Source organism: Eptesicus fuscus, chromosome 16 (genome assembly GCF_027574615.1).
Source record: "Eptesicus fuscus isolate TK198812 chromosome 16, DD_ASM_mEF_20220401, whole genome shotgun sequence".
Lineage (NCBI taxonomy): Eukaryota > Metazoa > Chordata > Mammalia > Chiroptera > Vespertilionidae > Eptesicus > Eptesicus fuscus.
In genome coordinates, this window is record NC_072488.1 from 44,249,442 (window position 1) to 44,270,629 (window position 21,188).

General features: G+C 46.9%; 1 protein-coding gene across 1 annotated transcript; it reads left to right on the forward strand.

Annotated features, from left to right (window-relative positions):
- Positions 1 to 14,047: 14,047 nt before the first annotated feature.
- SPR (sepiapterin reductase) lies at positions 14,048 to 17,804 on the forward strand. The gene is made up of 3 exons (XM_008147457.3): positions 14,048 to 14,433; positions 15,016 to 15,306; positions 16,997 to 17,804. The coding sequence occupies exons 1-3, from the start codon at positions 14,112 to 14,114 to the stop codon at positions 17,185 to 17,187; spliced, it is 804 nt and encodes a 267-aa protein (XP_008145679.2). The 5' UTR covers positions 14,048 to 14,111; the 3' UTR covers positions 17,188 to 17,804.
- Positions 17,805 to 21,188: the final 3,384 nt, after the last annotated feature.

Genomic DNA, 21,188 nt, shown 5'->3' on the forward strand with positions numbered 1-21,188 from the left:
TATACATATACTATATATATCATATACATGTATATCTTTTAAGCCAAACTTGTAACTGTGTTGTTCAAATCTCTTACTATTACCCTGATACCATAGCCAGACAAAGAGTCTAAAGAAAACTACAGATCAATACTAGCAATCTGAATTCATTAAAAAGGATTACAGCCATTACCAAGTGGGATTTATCTCAGAAATGAAAGCTTGATTCAGCTTATGAAAATTAATAAATGTACACATGACATTAATAAAATGAAGGAGAAACCCACATGACCATTTCAATTGATGCAGAAAAATTATTTGACAAAATCCAACATTCTTACATGAGAAAAGCACTCAACAAAATATCAGCATGATAAAGGACATATACAAAAAGCCACAGCTAACATCATCCTGAATGGTAAAAGAATAAAAGTGTTTTCCCTAACATCAGGAGAAAGAAAAGGATGCCTGTTTTCAACATTGCACTGGAAATTCTAGCTGGAGAAATTAGGCAAGAAAATGAAATAAAGGACATCCAAATTTAAAAGGAAGACGTAAATTTACATCTATACAAAGATGGCATAAATTTATCTGTAGAAAAACTGAAAAATACACACACACAAATGTTAGATCTAATAAACAAACTCAGTGAAATTGAAGGATGCAAAATCAACACATAAAATCCAGTTACATGTCTATATACTAGCAATGAATAATCCAAAAAGGAAATTAAGAAAACAATTTCATTTAAAATAGCCTCAAAAAGAAAATATTTAGAAATGAAGTTGCCCTAGCTGGTTTGGCTCAGTGGATAGAGTGTTGGCCTGCGGACTGAAGGGTCCCAGGTTTGATTCCAGTCAAGAGCACATATGTCAGTTGCAGGCTCCGGGCCCTGGTCAGGGGCATGCAGGAAGCAACCCATCGATGTGTCTCTCTCACATTGGTATTTCTGTCTCTCCCTCTCCCTTTCACTTTCTCTAAAAATCAATGGAAAAAATATCCTCGGGTGAGGATTAAAAAAAAAAAAGAAAGGAAGTTAACTAAGGAAGCACAAGATTTATAGTGAATCTATTTTTGTAGTGAAAACTACAAAACATCATCAAAAAATATTAAAGAACTAAATAAATGGAAAAACATCCCATGTTCATGGGTTGGAAAACTGATATACAGATTCAGTATAATTCCTATCAAAATCTCAATGTCATTTTTTGGTCATTTGTGTGTTTTTTCTTTTCAAAAATGGAAAAGTGCATCCTAAAATTCATTTGGAATTTCAAAGGACCCTGAATAGCCAAAACAATTTTGAGAAATAAGAATAAAATTGGACTCACAAAAATTATTACAAAGCTACAGCCATCAAAACAGTGGTATTGGCATAAGGATAGACATATAGTCTAATGTAATAAAATTGAGAACAGGAAATAAATCCTCAGATCTATGGTCAATTGATTTTTTACAAGGGTGCCAAGCTATTCAAAGGAGAAAAAGTTAATCTCTTCAACAAAGTATTTTGGGAAAATAGGATATCCACAGGCAAAAAAAGAAAAGAAATTGGACTTTACCTCACACCATATACGAAATTAAGTTAAAATGGATCAAAAGCTTAAATTTTAAGAGCTAAAACTATAAAACTCTCATAGTTGTGAAACCATAACCACAAGCCACAATCCAATTTCAGAACACTTCTGTTGCCCTCAAAAATTCCCTCACGCTGACTTGCAACTAATTCTTGCTTCCACCCTCTGTCTTAAACTTTGATTTGCTTTCTGTCTCTACTGTTGTGCTTTTTCTAGAAATTTTATGTAAATGGAATCATACAGTTATTTGTGTCTGGCTTGTTCATGAGTTTCACCTCTTTGTAGCTCCTATTAGGACTTTGTTTCTTTTTACTGTTTAGTAGTATTCCATTGTGTATACCACATTTGTTTATCCATTCAGCAATTTGATGGACATTCAAATTGCTTACATTTTGGGATTGTTATGAATAATGCTACTGTTAACATTTGCATACAAATCATGTTTTTGTTTCTGTTGGGTACATACCTAGGAGTGGAATTGATAACTACCTAGATTTTACTATTAACCATTTCCTGCCCTGGCTGGGTAGCTCAGTTAGTTAGAGTGTCATCCCAAAATGCCTAGGTTTCAGGTTTGACTCCTGGTCAGGGCACATACAAGAATCAACTAATAAATGCATAAATAAGTGGAACAACAAATCAGTGTCTCTCTCTCTCTCTCTCTCTCTCTCTCTCTCTCTCTCTCTCTCTCTCTCTCTCCCCCTCCCTCCTTCTTCCTTCCCTATCTCCCTCCTTCCCTCTCTCTCTCTCAACCAATAACTAAAAAAATATTTAAAAAATAACTTACTATAATCACTTTATCACATATGTATCCACTTAGTCATCCCTCTATTCTTCCATTGATCCACTTAATTTAAAAAAAATACGTTTTTATTGATTTCAGAGAGATGAAGGGAGAGGGAGAGAGAGATAGAAACATCAATGATGAGAGAGAATCATGATTGGCTGCCTCCTGCACACTCCCCACCAGGGATGGAGCCCGAAACCCAGGCAGGAATGTGCCCTAACTGAGAATCAAACCATGACCTCCTGGTTCATGAGCTGATGCTCAACCACTGAGCCACACCAGCTGGGCTCCATTTAATTTTTTGGATGCATTCTAAAGTAAATTACAGGCATAAAAACAAATCTACCTAAATTCAAGTAATTTTTTAAAGAAAAGAAAGTAATGAGTGGATCATTATTTTTTTAGAATAGTTTTAGATTTACAGAAAAATTATGAAGATATACCTACATCTAGCTTTCTCTATTATTATTTTACATTAGTATAGTATGTTTGTTCACAATTACTGCACCAATATTGATATTAGCCAAAGTCAACACTTTATTCAAATATTAGTTCTTACTGAATATTCTTTTCCTGCTCCAGGATACTGTATTACATTTAGTCACCATTTCTCCTTAGTGTCCTTTTGACAATGACGGTTACTCAGGCTTTCTTTGTGTTTTTTTTTTTTTCATAACCTTGACATGTTTGAGGAGTACTGGCCATGTATTTTGTAAAATGTCCCTCAATTTGAGTTTGTTTCATGTCTTTTTCATGATTACACTGGTATTACTGGTTTGGGGGAGGAAGACCACAGTGGTAAAGTGGTAGTCTCATCATCGTATTATATCAAGACCACCTGCTATCAACATGACTCATCACTGTTGATATTGAACTTGATGTCCAGGATAAGGTAGTTTTTGTTAGGTTTCTCCGTTGAAATGTTACTTTTTTCCCCCATGACATGCTGTGCAATTTGGAAGGAATTATCTATGCACAGCTCAAACTTAAGAAGTGGGGAGTTATGCCCCACCTTCTTGGGAAGGTGGTATCACATATGTTATTTGGGATTACTCTGTATATTTGTCTATTCTCCTCCACTTACTTGTTTATTAAGAATTTATTTATAGCATGTGTACTCATAGATAATTATTTTATACTTTAGGTTATAATCCAATAGTACCTGATTTTGTTGCTCAATTTATTTTGCTTTGGCCACTGTGAGTACTTTCAGTTGTCTCCCATGTCTCTCTTTGACATACCCCTATCATTGTGGGTGCTTTTGTTTTTTTAAGGCTTTTCTTAAAACCTTCTGTCACTACAAGATGCTTCAGGCTATTTCCTGTACCAGTTCTAGAATTAGCCATTTCTCCAAGAAACCCTGGTTCTTTTTCTTGGTATTAGAAACCAAGATCTGGGTACTGGGTGTGCTTATGGCTACTGAGGTGCCTTTGCTTTTATGTATGTATGTATGTATGTATGTATGTACTTATTTATTTATTTTTTTAATTAATTAATTAATTTATTTTATTGATTTCAGAGAGGAAGAGAGAGGGAGAGAGAGACAGAAACATCCATGATGAGAGAGAATCACCGATCGGCTGCCTCCTGCATGCCCCATACTGGGGATTGAGCCCACAACCTGGGCATGTGCCCCTGAACGGAATCAAACCCGGACCCTTCAGTCCACAGGCGGACACTATCCACTGAGCCAAACAGGCTAGGGCAGTGGTCGGCAAACTCATTAGTCAACAGAGCCAGATATCAACAGTACAACTATTGAAATTTCTTTTGAGAGCCGAAAACCTACTTCTGCGCATGGGCCACGAAGTTTCAATCGCACTGTACATGTGCGCCCGCACGTGGTATTTTGTGGAAGAGCCACACTCAAGGGGCCAAAGAGCCGCATGTGGCTCGTGAGCCGCAGTTTGCCGACCACTGGGCTAGGGCATGCCTTTGTTTCTTGATCCTCTCAGAGGGCAGAGCTCAGGAATATATGTGTATACATATATCTACAATTATTTGTCTATTTATCCTTCTGTATCTGCATTAGGAGAAATATGAGTTCATATTGATGTCTCCAATGCCAATCGGTTACCACACGATTCATTCTCGCCTTCCCCCTGCTCTTGTTTGTAAATTCCCATTCCAATAGCAGGTTTCACACAGCGAAAGAAACATCGCCCTCACAAGACAACTGAGTTGATTCCTTCTTCAGAAGTTTCCAACAAATAAACTAATTTATCTTCAAGCTACTCTGAGTTGTTAGAAAGTCCTGCCCTGTTGCTATTGAAAAGTAAAATATCAAGGCTTTCTTTTGGTTAAATGGCCTTCTTAATGGGTAACAACTGCTATTTTACCCTGTTAGAATGTCTTGTGTAATTACATGATAAAGCAGTTCCAAAGTATCTTGAGTATCACATAGTTTTGGGCTGGAAAAGGAAGGAAAGAAGGAAGGAAGGAAGGAAGGAAGGAAGGAAGGAAGGAAGGAAGGAAGGAAGGAAGGAAGGAAGGAAGGAAGCGAGGGAGGGAGGAGGGAGGGAGCAGAGAGGGAGGGAGGGAGGAAAAAAAAGACCACACAAAAAAAGCATAGAAATAGGAGGCCTAATAGAAATGGGCAAAGAACTTGAGTGAGCAACTCACAAAAGAAATAAATATATACAAGCTTACTAAAACCTAAAGATATGAAAGAAAATTAATATGGTGACAATATTGTCAGCAATCCATGGAGCTATCTTATTATTTTTTTAAGGCTCTGGTTGTTTCTGCATATGCAAGGGTCTGATGTACAGGATACAGAAATAGCACATTTAATGATATCATTAGCCCAGCCAGCATGGCTCAGTGGTTGAGTGTTAACCTGTGAACCAGGAGGTCACGGGTTCGATTCCCAGTCAGGGCATGTGCCCTGGTTACAGGCTCAATCCTCAGTGATTCTCTCTCATCATTGATGTTTCCATCTTTCTGTCTCCCTCTCCCTTTCTCTCTGAAATCAATAAAAAAATATATTTTAAAAAGTAATAATATCCGGGTGAGGCCTCGCACACCTAGGTCCGGGTGAGGCCACGTGCCCCTGGGTCTGGGAGAGGCCACGCGCCCCCGGGTCCGGGTGAGGCCATGTGTCCCTGGATCCGGGTGAGGCCTCGCGCACCTAGGCCCAGGTGAGGCCACGGGCCCCTGGGTCTGGGAGAGGCCATGCGCCCCTGGGTACGGGTGAAGCCGGATCCTGGGTCCGGGTGAGGCCGTGTGCCCCTGGATCCATCCGGGTGAGGCTGGGTCCCGGTCCCGGGTGAGGCCACGCGCCCCTTGGGTCTGGGTGAGGCCACGTTCCCCTTAGTCCGGGTGAAGCCGTGCCCCTGGGTCCGGCCGAGACCAAACCAGAGGGAGTCGGACCTCTGTTACCACCATTTGTCCACCATCCAGAGCTGAGGGGTCAGTGCTGACATGTACACATAAGGAACTGGTGGACATTGAAATTGGGTCTCAAAAGAACTGTTGGTCCAGAAAGAAACTCACTACAGACTGATTCATTTGCCTGTCAGCATAACTATTATTGCTCCTCTCACATTCAGTTCTTATAAGTATATATCTAGTGACATATGATCTCGCTCATCTAGGGGAAATGATGAACAACATAGACTGAGGAACAAGAACAGAACCAGAAACAAGGAGGCATCGATCGGACTATCGGGCCTCAGAAGGAGGATAGGGGAGGTTGGGAGGAGGGGGGAGAGATCAACCAAAGGACTTGTGTGCATGCATATGAGCCTATCCAACGGTTAAGTTCAACAGGGGGTGGGGGCATCCGTGGAGAGGGGTATGGGATGGGAATGGGGGGATGAGGACAAATATGTGACACTTTAATCAATAAAGAAATTTTTAAAAAAAGTAATAATATAATTAACCTTTTTATATACAGCAGATCTTAATTCTAAAAACTGTACACATTTTGTGAAAGAAATTTTTGTTTCTTCATCAAATGCCAAAAATCCTTCATCTTCTACCACTAAAAAATAGTTAGCAATTTAGAGCAACACTTTTATCAGGCTTTCTGTTTAAATTTTCGCCTGGACTCAAAAGTAGAAGTAGCTATCTTCTTGAAATATTTTTTAAGTGAAGTCTGTTATTTTGAAATTTGAACAGGTGTAGAATTATCTAATTTTTCTCTGACATGTTCTCCTTTTATTCATAGTCTACATTCCTTGTTATATCTGGGTCAAAACTGTGTCAGCATGGATGCTGTTTTACATGATTGTAGAGTTTTCTTCCTCATAAAACTTCACTGCAACATAATGCTCCATTCCTACACTTGGTGGGCATGTGGAGCCTTTATTCAAAAAGGTGAATCTATGGAGGCAACGACTGCAGATGGAAGCTACAGTGATATAAAACTAAAAAAATAAAAATAAAAAGCTACATTGATATAAAAGACTTCTCAGAAATGCTTATGCAATTCATCTGAAAAGAATAAATGGATTAATATGATAGTACATAAAACTATAAAAGACTTGGAAGTAGATCCAAGAGATCAAATGAACTATTTGTGGGAATTCTACTCGAAGAGACTAAAATGAGTAAAATTGCAGAAAGATGTTCTTAAACTGAAGAAAGATATGAGTCTTCATAACAAAAGGGCTCATTAAATTTAAATTACTATGAACATGTGGTAGATTCTCAATAAATTTTTGTGTAATAAATGATAAAATACAATCTACACCTAAGCATAGCAAGTAGGTCCAGCCAGAAACAAAGTGAACTATCTATAAAATAAAAAACAGAACAACATTAGACTACTTTTGGGATCATACTAGACATTAGAAAGGTGATAGAACATCATTTCAGAACATGTCAAATTTAAAATTTCATGAGTCAATAATTCTGTGCTTTATTAGAATCTTGTTCATTAGAGAGGGCAACAGAAAGACACTTTTATACATTCAAGGGCTCAAAAAGTAGCAACTCATATAAATTCTCTGTGAAACTAACAAACTCAACCAAGTATTCCAGGTGACTGTGAAATTAATCAAAATAAAGAACTCAAGTATTTGAGACCAGAAAACAGAGTTAATGCTTAAATACTTGGTTTCCATGTTGATGAAATAGTAAGATGTCAAAACTAATTCCTGAAGAGGAAGATATAATGTGTAAAATTAAATATAAATAAGTTAAATATAAAGGCCAAATAAATCTTTTAAACTGGCGTCTGGGAAGGTGTGGAGGAAGGAATTAAAATGTGCCAAATCGCCAAAACCGGTTTGGCTCAGTGGATAGAGCGTCAGCCTGCGGACTCAAGGGTCCCAGGTTCGATTCCGGTCAAGGGCATGTACCTTAGTTGAGGGCACATCCCCAGTAGAGGGTGTGCAAGAGGCAGCTGATCTATGTTTCTCTCTCATCGATGTTTCTAATTCTCTATCCCTCTCTCTTTCTCTCTGTAAAAAAATCAATAAAATATATTTTTAAAAAAAGAATAAAATGTGCCAAATCTCTCATAAGATGGAGTCATCATTATCCTACCTAATAAAAGAGTAATATGCAAATTGACCCTAACTCCGCTACACCCACAAGCCATGCCCACCAGCCAATTAGGAGCAAATATGCAAAAAAAACAACCAAGATGGCTACAGCCACAGAGAGCAGGGGGGAGGCTTGGGTTTCCCCAGTAACAAAGGAAGCCAAGCTTTCCGCCTGCCATTGCCGGCCTAAGCCTTCACTCAAGGCTACAAAGTTTCAATTACAGAAGGTAAACAAATCCAAACAGAAATGGCGGCAGCCACTGAGCTGGAAAGAGCAGGAGACAAGGGTTGTTCCCAGCAATGAAGGAAGCAAAGCTTCTGCAGCCCTGGCAGGCCTAGGCCTCTGCTCCAGGCTACAAAGTTTCAATTATAGAAGATATACACAAACCCCAAAAGAAATGGCTGCCGGCCATGGTGCGAGCAGGAGGCTTGGCTCCACTCCAGGCTACAAAGTTTCAATTGTAGAAGGTAAATAAATCCCAGATACCAGGGCCTCTGCTTGGGTTGCCAGGGGCGTGGCTGGCCTGCAAACCACCACAGGCCCTTCACCCAGGCTGCCCCACACCCCAAGGGAACCCCCACCCTGATCGGGGATACCCTTCAGGGCAAACCAGCTGGCCCCCATCCATGCATCAGGCCTCTATCCTATCTAATAAAAGAGTAATATGCAGATTGACCATCACTGCCCCCATGTGGTCAAAGATCCTGCCCCATGTGGACACAAGATGGCTGGCACAAGATGGCCAGCAGGGGAGGGCAGTTGGGAGGGACCAGGCCTGCAAGGGAGGGCAGTTGGGGGCAATCAAGCCTGCAGGGGAGGGCAGTTAGGGGTGACCAGGCCAGCAGAGGAGGCAAGTTGGGGGTGACCGGGCCTGCAGGGAAGGGCAGTTGGACATCCAGGATCGGGCCTAAACAGGCAGTCGGACATCCCTTGAGGGGTCCCAGATTGGAGAGGGTGCAGGCTAGCCTGAGGGACACCCCCCACCCCACCCTGTGCACTGGGCCTCTAGTACCATAATAATAACAACAGTAAGGCAATGTAATAAGTGCTTTATATTTAGCTGCTTTATTCCACGCTCTATGAACATAGGGATTATCTGAGTTGCTCGCCAGAACTAGCCCATTTCTTGGCTCATGTTAGGTATTCAACAAATATTTGTGCAACGTTGAACAAGCAATCCTATAAAATAATCAGAGTTAAACATGTCACGTGACTTGGCCAAGGTTGCACAAGTTAAAGGCAGAAACAGGATTCCAACCAGGCCTGTTTGCCTCCAAATCCACAGCCACATTGTTTCCCCCAAAAATGTAATGTTTACATTTACACTTCCAAATCAATAGGGGAAAAAGTAAGTGGAACAAAAAAAGTTGGGTTAAAAGAAATAAATAAAGAGATAACAAAAGAAAGATGGATGGATGGAAGGAAGAAGGAAGGAAGGAAGGAAGGAAGGAACCAAGGAAGGAAGGAAGGAAGGAAGGAAGGAAGGAAGGAAGGAAGGACACAAAAAAGCATAGAAATAGGAGGCCTAATAGAAATGGGCAAAGAACATGAGTAACTCACAAAAGAAATAAATATACACAAGCTTACTAAAACCTAAAGATATGAAAGAAAATTAATATGGTGAAACGGACATGCTTATATGCTATTTGCAGTATGGAATTATTCTAACCTTTTCAGAGGTCTTTTGGGCATTCTATTAAATAGTAGAATATTCTAATACTTTTACCAGTTTCCAGGGCTTAAATTATGTTTTATTATAGAAACTAGAGGTCCCATGCACAAGGGGGTGGGGTGGGGGGGGGAGGGGTCCTTCAGCCTGGCCTGCACCCTCTTGCAGTCTGGAGTCCCGTGATCAATCGCCCCGCAGAGGGAGGCCCCGCCCACCCGTCGCAGCACTGCCAGCCAGGTAGCCTGGGCCTCCCTCTTGGGGCGATCTATCGTGGGGCTCAGTGATCGATTGCCCCAAAGAAGTAGGCCCTGCCCACCTGGCTGGGCTCTGCAATTGATAGCCCCACAGAGGGAGGCCCCGCCCACCCCACGCACACCTCAGTCCACTGGTCACGGGCCTGGGCCTCCCTCTTTGGGGCGATTGTGGGGCCCCCTGACCAATCACATTGTACTCGCCTAGGCTGGCCTGGCACCAGTGTGTGTCATAGCGTGGTCATCTGGTTGTCCTGCTGTTTGGCCATTAGGTCAATTTGCATATTATACTTTTATTATTATAAAAGACTAGAGGCCCGGTGCACAAAATTTGTGCACGGGGGCAGGGGGTGTGTGTCCCTCAGCCCAGCTTGCACCCTCTCCAATCTGGGACCCCTCGAGGGATGTCCGACTGCCTGTTTAGGCCCAATCCCACCGGACATCCCTCTGACAATCCAGGACTGCTGGCTCCCAACTGCTCGCCTGCCTCCCTTCCTGATTTCCCCTAACCGCTTCTGCCTGCCAGCCTGATCACCCCCTAACCACTCCTATGCCAGCCTGATTGATGCCTAACTGCTCCCCTGCCAACCTGTTTGCCCCTAACTTCCCTCCTCTGCCGGCCTGGTCACCCCTAACTGCCCTCCTCTGCAGGGTTGATCGCCTCCAACTGCCCTGCCTTGCAGGCCTGGTCCCTCTCAACTGCCTTCCCTTGCAGGCCTGGTCCCTCCCAACTGCCCTCCCCTGCTGGTCATCTTGTGTCCACATGGGGGCAGGATCTTTGACCACATAGGGGCAGCTATCTTGATCTTGTGTGTTGGAGTGATGGTAAATCTGCATATTACTCTTTTATTAGATAGATAGAGGCCTGGTGCATGGGTGGGGACCAGCTGGTTTGCCCTGAAGGGTGTCCTGGATCAGAGTGGGGTTCCCTTGGGGCGTGGAGAGGCCTGGGTGAGGGGCCTGTGGTGGTTTGCAGGCCAGCCACGCCCCTGGCGACCCAAGCAGAGGCTCTGGTATCTGGAATTTATTTACCTTCTACAATTGAAACTTCGTAGCCTGGAGCGGAGCCAAGCCTCCTGCTCGATCTGTGGCTGCCGCCATTTCTCTTTGGATTTGTTTACCTTCTATAATTGAAACTTTGTGTCCTTGAGTGGAGGCCTGGGCCCACCAGAGTGTGTGGAAAGCTTGGCTTCCTCTGTTGCCGGGGAAACCCAAGCCTCCCTTCTGGTAGCCATCTTGGTTGGGGTTAATTGCCCTGATTGGCTGGTGGGCATGGCTTATGTAGGGGAGTGATGGTTAATTTGCATACTACTCTTTTATTAGAGAGGATATTCACATATACACAAAAGAAAGAGAATTGCCCTAGCTGGTTTGGCTCAATGGACAGAGTGTCAGTCTGCGGACTGAAAGGTCCCAGGTTCGATTCCAGCCAAGGGCACATGCCTGGGTTTCGGGCTTGATCCCCAGTAGGGGGCGTGCAAGAGACAGCTGATCAATGATTCTCTCTCATCATTGATGTTTCTATTTCTCTGTCCCTCTCCCTTCCTCTCTGAAATCAATAAAAATATATATTTTTAAATGGGCAGAAGAGCCCTAGCCAGTTTGGCTCAGTAGATAGAGCGTAGGCCTGTGGACCAAAGGGTCCTGGTTGGATTCCGGTCAAGGGCACCTACTTTGGTTGCATGCTCCTCCCGGGCCTGAGCCCTGGTCCCGGCTCCTGCAGGAGGCAACCACTGGATGTGTTTCTCTCACATTGATGTTTCTTTCTGTCTTTCCTTCTCTCTTCCACTCTCCCTGAAAATCAATGGAAAAATATCCTTGGGTGAGAATTAACAAACAAAAAATTAAAATTAAAAAAAAAATGGGCAGAAGATATGAGTAGACATTTTTCTAAAGAAGGAATACAGCCCTAACCGGTTAGCCTGCAGACTGAAGGGTCCCAGGTTCTATTCCAATCAAGGGCATGTACCTTGGTTACAGGCACATCCCCAGTAGGGGGTGTGCAGGAGGCAGCTGATCGATGTTTCTAACTCTCTATACCTCTCCCTTCCTCTCTGTAAAAAAATCAATAAAATATATATATATATTTTTTAAGTATATTTTATTGATTTTTTACAGAGAGGAAGGGAGAGGGATAGAGAGCTAGAAACATCGATGAGAGAGAAACATCGATCAGCTGCCTCCTGCACACCCCCCACCGGGGATGTGCCCACAACCAATGTACATGCCCCTGACCGGAATCGAACCTGGGACCTTTCAGTCCGCAGGCCAACGCTCTATCCATTGAGCCAAACCGGTTTCGGCAAAATATATATATTTTAAAAAAGGAATACAGATGGACAACAAGTACAAGACCGAAATGTGAGTTTCCTGAACCACAGGCCTGGATAGGACTTAGGTGACCATCTCTATAAACTTAAAGCTGGGAGTAAATCCAATTGCCCACTCAAAAGAGTGCAGTATGAGTGGGTACAGAATCCCGGGGTACACAGGCCTTTAGGAAATGGAGGAGTAAGAAATCTGGCACTGGCACCAACATGCTTAGAGCCTGATAAGGAAGAAGAGGTTTTTACATCACTTGGAGGAGCGACTGTGGTTCTCCCGAAGGTACCTCCTGCAACCCACAGGGCGGTGAGTTCCCCAAGCCCAGTAGAGACCCCAAACCTTAACTTGGCATGGGCTTCATTTAGGGCTTTTGCTAAAAGAGGGTGCTAGCATAAGGTGACCAGACGTCCCGCTTTGGGTGGGACAGTCCCGATTTTTAACAATTTGTCCCGTGTCCCGCAGCGTTTTAAAAAAGTCCCAATTTTTGGAAAGAATGCACGATAAGCTAGGGAACGGCGGGAGAACGGGAAGGGAATATACAGTTTTTGGCGGCCATGTGGCTATTTAGCCAGGATATGAGTTTTATATTATTTTTGTTAATTTTATAATGTTAAACTTTAATAATAACAAATAATTGTTGAGAACTGATTATCGAGAACTGCTTATCAAAGTTCGCATTGTTGATCAGTTGTTAGAATTCGACCACCATTGTTTGGACTTAATGAACAATGGCATTTTTTGGGATTGGCAACGACGAAAACATTTTGTAACTGTCTCTCAGACGATACACATCGTACTGCGTGCTAGTAAGCTAGTTAAACAAGTGATGTCATTACAAATCAGCTATTCAGATAATTTAGGTAAGTAATTTATTTATTTATTTCATAAATACATAAATTTTCTTGAATTTAGCAGACAGGACTCGTATTATTTATATTTTATAGTGGCGGCAAAAAGTCTAGCGCCGGCCTTGAAAGTGACACTTACGACTTACATTACGGCAAATTCAGAGGTAAAATAATACAAGTTAGTATTGTTATTATTTAGAAAGAAATATAGGATTAAAATTAAAATACTTTTTAAAATATAGTTACTTTCTAACAATCAAATTAATTTAATTTGTAAACTAACAATAAAATATGTTCATGTAATTATGTACCTACTTACTCTGTTTTTAAGCAATATGTATATAATAATTTATAATATAATTTTACATTATTTTTTTTAGATTTTTAACATAGTAAGAAAAGAGGATGCAAATTCAACGATGATCTAAGAAGTGAATTTCCTTTTATTAAAAAAAAATCAAAAGCGATTACAATATAGACCAAATTTTTAATTAAGAACCCCCCCCCCCTTCCGCCCGAAACCGGTTTGGCTCAGTGGATAGAGCGACGGCCTGCGGACTGAAAGGGTCCCAGGTTCGATTCCGGTCAAGGGCATGTACCTTGGTTGCGGGCACATCCCCAGTGGGAGGTGTACAGGAGGCAGCTGATCGATGTTTCTCTCTCATCGATGTTTCTAACTCTCTATCCCTCTCTTCCTCTCTGTAAAAAATCAATAAAATATATTTTTAAAAAAATAAAATAAAAAAAGAACCCCCCCCGCCCCCCCAATGGTGTCCCGCTTTACCAATGTTAAAATCTGGTCACCTTATGCTAGCATGATGCAAGCTGGTCTGACCACGGGGAAGTCACTTGTGGCAGGAAGTTGGGTCTGGACTTCGGAGGAGAACGCGTGCGGGTGGAGAGCTGAAGGTGCAGCGGTGCCAGCTCAGAGCCCGGCTAGGATTTGCCGTGGGAGGCGCGATTCCCCGCCCTTTCGGTTTAGCGGCTAAACTTTAGCCCTTTCCTGGCGCCGCCTCCTCTGCGACTCTCCGGGAGCTGGTCCTCCACTTCTGCCGCCGGCGGCCACGAAAACAAGGGCGAGGGCGGCGCAGCCCGAGGCCCTGGTCCCCGCCCCCGCCCCCGCCGGGCGGGATTTCCGCCCCGGGGTCCCGGGTACCTGCGCGAGCCCGCGGAGTCGGAGGCATGGAGGGCGGCTGTGGCACGCAGGGCTGCCTGGGGCGCGCGGTGTGCGTGGTGACCGGGGCCTCCCGCGGCTTCGGCCGGGTGCTGGCCCTCCTCCTGGCCCCGCTGCTCTCTCCGGGCTCCGTGCTGGTCCTCAGCGCCCGGAACGACGAGGCGCTGCGGCAGCTGGAGGCCGAGCTGGGCGCTGGGCGGCCCGGCCCGCGCGTGGTGCGGGTGCCCGCCGACCTGGGCGCCGAGGCCGGCCTGCAGCGGCTCGTCGACGCCGTGCGCGAGCTCCCCAGGCCCGAAGGGCTGCAGCGAGTGCTGCTGATCAACAACGCAGGTAGGACGCCCGCCGCCGGGGCACCGACCCCCCGTGCGGGCGCTGGGAACGCCCCGCGTCTCGTTCCTTCTCCCTCTCACTGCCCCCGGCGCTGGGGACTTTAAAGGTGACTGCCAGGAGTCAGAAAAGGCGCCCGAAAGTCCTAGTTGTTGCCCTGTGCTCATTCCTTGTCCTCCTCCCACCATTCGCCTTCCGCCCTCCGCCCCTCCCGGCTAAAGGCCAGGTTTTCCTGGAGCCCCTGCGGAACTTTCCCGATCGTCTCGCTCAGCGCCCTCTGGCGGAGGCCTGAGTCCCGGCGTGGGGTCTCCCCGTGGTAGGCAATTTCCCCCGCTCCTGCAAATGGCCCCAGAGCTCTCCCCCAGTCCCCAGACCAGGGCCTTCTCCGTCTGCAACTTGGGGTGACTGGGCGCCCCCCGGTGTGTGTGTCTGCAGAGCTGCCAAGGGAGAGACGCCTTCAGAAGCACTAGGGCGGCGACTCCCGATAGGTGTGGATGGGAAAGGGGTGTCTGGAGGAGTTTGGGGAGGGCCGGGAGAAGAGAAAGTCCGCTTGCACTGGGTGATTCTTCAGTTCTGGTTTTTCAGGCACGCTTGGGGATGTGTCCAAAGGCTTCGCCACCCTGGCTGATGCTGCGGAAATCAACAGCTACTGGGCTCTGAACTTAACGTCTATGCTCTGCCTGACTTCCAGCATCCTGAGGGCCTTCCCAGACAGCCCTGGCCTCAGCAGGACTGTGGTTAACGTCTCTTCCCTCTGTGCTCTGCAGCCCTTCAAGGGCTGGACACTGTACTGTGCGGGGAAGGCGGCCCGTGAGATGATGTGCAAGGTCCTGGCCTCAGAGGAGCCTGGTGTGAGGGTGCTGAGCTATGCTCCAGGTAGGTGGGACATTACTGCCATCCCTGTCCCCCCAGAACCAGCTGGTTCCCCTCTGGGGGCTGGGCAAGGGGCCTAGTCTGGTCCCTCCAGATATAGTGTCCCTGAATCATGAGCCATCATTCCGTAAGGGAAATAAAGGACCCAAGGAGGTTAGACCTGGCAGGAGCAGGGAGCCGTAGTTAGAGGGCCGGAGAGAGAGTAGGGAGCTGCCTGAACTGGAGAGTGGGACCAGAAAGTCTGAGCTATTCGAGTTTGAGAGTCAGGGCTTGAATTCCAGCCTGTACCCCATTTCCTCATGTAAAAAGGGAGATTTTACTTGTCTCTCAGGGCAGTTAGGAGGACTGAATCAGGTCATAGATGTGAAAATCCCTCATTGTGAAGTGCGATCTAATTGTTAGCGCTTCTGATTGTTAGCTAGGACTTACCACACTATATTAACTTCATTTGTCTACTTCTCTATCTTGATAGGAAAGCCTTGAAGGCAGGGAATATGCCTGCATGTCTCCAGCACCTAGCAAAGCCCCCCCATTCAGTCGGTCTGCAGGAAATGTTAGCTGAATGAAGAGCACACAGACATTGTTGAATGCTGACCATATCAGCCTGAACTGTGCTGGAACACTGGTGGGGGGTGGGGAATATTCTGGGGTAAATAAGATAGGGGCTTCACAGAAGTCAAAGTGTAGGGGATCTTGTGATGCTTGGTTTCTCACGACTCTACCATGATGCCACTGTGCCTTTCTTAAAAGTGAGGCTTGAGGTTGCTGCAATTAGAAGGTGGTGACAGCTATTGTTTAATGTCTGAGCAGCTTAGAGATCCAATAGTCTATTCCTCTTGGCACCCTGGAGGCAAAAAGGTAGAATGACCTGACCAAAGTTCAGAAGTGACAGAGCCAGGATCAAACTTCACCTCCAGATTCATGATTAGTGCCATTTCTACTTCCTCATGCTCTCCAGTACCCAGTTCTCCCTAACACATACTGAGTTACTCTTCCAGCCAACATTCAGCTCAGCCCCCAATCTGAGCTCAGCCTAGGACTTACTCAGTCAACAGTGAGCAAATGAAAACCACAGCCAGGAGTGGAGCAGACTCCAGAATGCCATGTGACTGGGTTAGATCCCAGTGGACTCTGAGAGTTAGGAGGAAGTTGAACTTTTTGCAAGGCTGCCAGGGCCTGAATGAAGGTCGTGGTTTCATTTCAGTCTCTGAAAGAATGTTGTAACAGGTGTCCAAAGTGGGGAAGAGGGGGACGGACACTGTTGGGCAAAGTAGCAAGTCCCCACTTACCAGGAATGCACAGGGGGTTGAAAGACATTCAAGGATCAGGAGGCTGGCTTTTCCAGCCACGAGATTGCTTTACTTTCTGCCCCTGAGGCCCATTAACTCCAGATTCTGGGGTGCTATGGTTCTGATATGAGAAACAGAAAGTGCCTATAAGAGTTCACTGACATCACTTTAGGAGGAGGTGCTGGTTGGACAGGAGATAATAAGTTTGGTTGTACACAGGGTGGTCTAGAGGGACCGTGTTCGGTGGGCATTGGAATTTGAGCTCAATAGTGACAGAGTGGAGCCTTTGGTGACTCTGACCACACATGTTAGCTAAGATAAAGTGTTGCCTCTGGCCAGACTTGACTCCTCCCCACTTCACACACACAGCAGAGCCCCCTCATCTTCTGCTCTTTATCCCCTAGGGCCCCTGGACACAGACATGCAGCAGTTGGCCCGGGAGACCTCTCTGGACCCAGACTTGCGGAAAAGGCTGCAGGATCTGAAGACAAAGGGGGAGCTGGTGGATTGTAGGATGTCAGCCCAGAAGCTGCTAAACTTGCTTCAGAAAGATACATTCAAGTCCGGAGACCATGTTGACTTCTATGATAAATAAGCCCATACCCTTGGCTTCCTGGGGCTCTCCCCCCCACCCCCCTCTTGGGCACACCCAGAAGCCCTGTGCCTCCTCACATCTTGCCACAGTGGCACCACCAACGCTGCTTTACACAGATAAGCACTCAGGCCTACTGTCCTGCTCTCAGACCCAGCCAGCTGTGAGGTTGGGGCACTCAGTTCTTAGGGGTCTGTGTTGAGCACCCTGAGTTAGGGGGAGGCTTATGGGAGTTAGGTGAGAGAAGTTAGTGGGCATTGGTGTTCTCTCTCCAGGAATAGAATTTTAAGGATGGCAAAAGGAGGACAAGAAGCTGCAACACCGAAGAGAAGGGGTTGGGTCTCCTTCCATGGCCCGTCCATGGGGAAAGGGGGGCAAGCTGCTTCAAAAAGGAGGGCCCAGTAGATTCACAGATGGCCTGGCGGGGAGGAAGGACAGCGAAGTTTCAGCCTATGTGGATGCCCTTAACTCAGGGTAACAGGACCCTCTATTGAACTTCAAAGCCTCATTCTTACACCTTCTCCCTCCAGAACCTACTGTTTGTTCCCCAGATCGGGGGTGGCGGGCTGAGAGTTTTTGTACATGTCAACAGATACAAATAAAGTGTGAATTGTCCTTTATTAGTGTCTGGAGTACAGTCATGCCTCTGATATAGGGCCCGTGACTAATCCCCTGGTTTGCTGGGCCCAGGGGTATTCCTGAGGCAATGAACCCAAACATGGGGTGCTGCCCTCATTTCCAGAGGAGTTGTGGGGCTGTGTGCCTCTTCTCACTGAGTCCCACCCAGTGGCAAGCCCAGGTTCAAACAAAGTTGGCCAAGATGGGCACTCCCAGACACCTGTTCCTTCATGCTTTTTTGCCTGTAGTGACCCCCGTCTTGACTAACCTTTCCTCACCCTTGTGTTATTCATGAGGATCCAGCCTTTAGGGATGGGTCATTTCCTTGGCTCTCTTGGATTCCCAAGTCCACCCCTTACCCACATGGCAATGCTCTGAATGGATACCACCTCCTCAGGGGCCTGTTGTGGGCCCTCCTGGTTATACCCACCTGGTCCATGGTCCTGGTCCTGGAATGGGCCTAGGACCAACATGCCTTAGGGGAAGGTGGGCAAGATTCCAAGAGAGGGAAGCCTTGAGAAACCAGGGGTAGGACCAAACCCACCCTTCTGCAGGTGAATAGATGTGGACAAGCTGGGGGCTCTGCAGTGGTGGTCAGCCAGCCCCTTCCTGGCCTGTATTTGGGAGGAGAACATGGTCCCTGCCAGCCATCTCCAGGACTCAGCCCTGGGTCTGACCGAGCAGGAGGGAACTCTCTTTGTTCCTCCTGTGCACAGCAGAGGGCGCACCGAGGCCATGCCTCCTGGAGAAAAGGCAGCTCCTCTGGCTGGAGGGAGGCTCCGGGCTGGAGCTGGCCGTGCCCTGCTGGGTTTCCTAGGAGGGAGCAAGCAAATTATGCTCTCTTTTTTCACTCGGCAGAGCCTTTTTACTCACTGGAGTCAAAATTGCTGTACACAAGATTCCTGCTCTGCCACTTACCAGCTGTAACCCAGGGCAAGTTTTTTCTCCGTGCCTCAATTTCCTTCTCTAAAAAATGGATTAGCAGGTGCCTTCCTTAAAGGGCCATTGTATTAAACACCCCAGTGTTTGTAATGTTAAGCACAGTATTTGCCCCATAGACGCTACCGTTATTCATTGCCCTTTAATATCAAGATCCAGACCAGCCCAGAGCCCCACTTGCCGCTTCATCTCTTCCTCGTGTCCCAGATGCCCTCCCGCCGGCTAAACTGAGGCAAGAACTCTCACTGTGCTGCTCCTGTTCTGGGCCTCGGTAGGTCCGGGGTTCAGTCTGGACACCTTGTCTTGGACTCACTGGACCTATGGGACATGCATGGACCTTGAAGTCAACAACCCTCAGTCTAACTTCCCTCTGTGATGGAGGTGCTGTGGGGTCTCAGACAGGGCCCCTTCCCTTCCTGGGCTTTCCTTAGAGCAGATGAGCACTAACATTCTTCCTGCAAACCTTCCTTCAAGTTGTTTCAAACATGGTCCGACTGCCTCTGAGGACGTCAGGTTTGCCTCTGCAGGTGGGGCTGAGCCAGCCTGAGTGGGTATTGGGTGGATTTCCCTACCAGACCCCTTGTGCCCATGGAAGTGTGAGGATAGTCAGTGCCAGCCCAACCCCTAGGGCCGTGGTCGGCAAACTGCGGCTCGCGAGCCACATGCGCTCTTTGGCCCCTTGAGTGTTGGCTCTTCCACAAAATACCACGGCCTGGGCGAGTCTATTTTGAAGAAGTGGCGTTAGAAGAAGTTTAAAAAATTGGGCTCTCAAAAGAAATTTCAATCGTTGTACTGTTGATATTTGGCTCTGTTGACTAATGAGTTTGCCGACCACTGCCCTAGTGGATGTTCCAGCAGTTTTTCTCCTCTCCCCACCAGCCTGGTTGTCCAGGACTTAGCAGTACCACATGTCCCCACAAGGTGGCGAGAACCTCTCACGCTTGACACTTGTCCTCTAGGAGCCCAGCGATTTAAGAGCCTTGGAAATGACCCTAGACCTGTCTCTGTCTTCATGCCCTATAGGGTTCTGGGCTCTCAGGGGCCCTCCTGGAGCTGGAGAAGCAGAAAGGCCAGGATCTCTTCCCCTGGCGGACCCACTGGCTCTGACCACAGGGATTCCCAGGCCTCACTCCTTGGCCTGGACTCAGCCTCCCCAGGTCCTCCACCACTGGGGCAGGGAGACTTTCTTGCCAGCCTCCGGGCCACGAGCAGCCACCGATCAGAGGGTTAACAGTCTGTGTTCCCAGAATACACACAGGGGCACATGCAAGCACACACACAATACATGCCTGCACATGCCCAGGGCCCAGCTGCTAGGTTGAGCGGGGGGCCTCCGCTTAGCCAAAAGGCAAACAAGGTTTCTCTTTGTCTTTGGCATGAATGAGCGGGGCAGTTTTTTGGTTTTGTGTTTTAATACCCCTGAGCTGGGGGCTAGCAGCTGGCCTGTGAGGAGCAGGGGCGTGAGGGTAATATTCCAGGGACCTCCAGCACCTCTGTCCACGAGGTGGACAGCTGGGACTAGGCTGGTCAGATGCACCCCACCCCCTCCCAATTCCTGTCCTTTATCCCTCAAATACAGTGCAGGCTGGTGCTTGAGCCCATTGTTAGCCAAGCCTGGAGGTACCCAGCTGCTGCTTCCCCGCCCCCCACCTCAGAACCACAACTCGGTGTCCTGCTCCATCCTAGCATCTCTCCACGTGGCACTTTGAGGAGCTAGGCTCCAGGAAATTGCCTTCTGGTCTCCTTCACGTGAACCACAGCCTCTCCCTACAGAACGTGGCCTCCTATGCTGACGTGTCTGCAGTAATTCCATCACACCGCACATGTGCGCACCCCTGTGTAACATGCCCAAGACTGCCCAGTGTGCTCCCTCTCTTTTGGGGTCCCAGGTGGTGACAGGGTGGTTGCCAGAGTGGGGACACCTCTCCCGTCACCGAGGCATCTCTCAGTGATCTGGGGTGTGGGGGCGGAAGGGAATGGACCAGGCCACTAGATAGCTTGCAGGGAAGCTAACAGGAATCACTCTGGGCCTTGGGCCAGCTGGGGAAGGGTTAAAGGGTGGCTGAGGAGAGGACGGAGTGAGCTATCCTTGCTCCCCACCCCAATCCTGAGGTCTTCCACCTGCAGTGCTGGGAGCCAGGGCCACGCCTGGATGTTGTCTCCGACTTTTGAAGTAGAGCCCACCTCCCCGTCCTGCCCCAGAATTATTGTTGCCTCCCAGCAACAAAGACTCCCCTACTTTGCTCTTTGTCTCCCATTTCACCTATCCTCCTCATACACGCCCCCTCAGCCCGCCCACCTTTAGTGTGAAAAAGGAGAGCCCTGGGCTTCTATTTTCAGGGAGGGGTTGGGGAAAAGGAGAAAGGAGGGAGAAGGAAGTTCCTTTTTATTTATTTTTCATTTTTTAATACTATTTTAATTTATTTCAGAGAGGAAGGGAAAGGGGG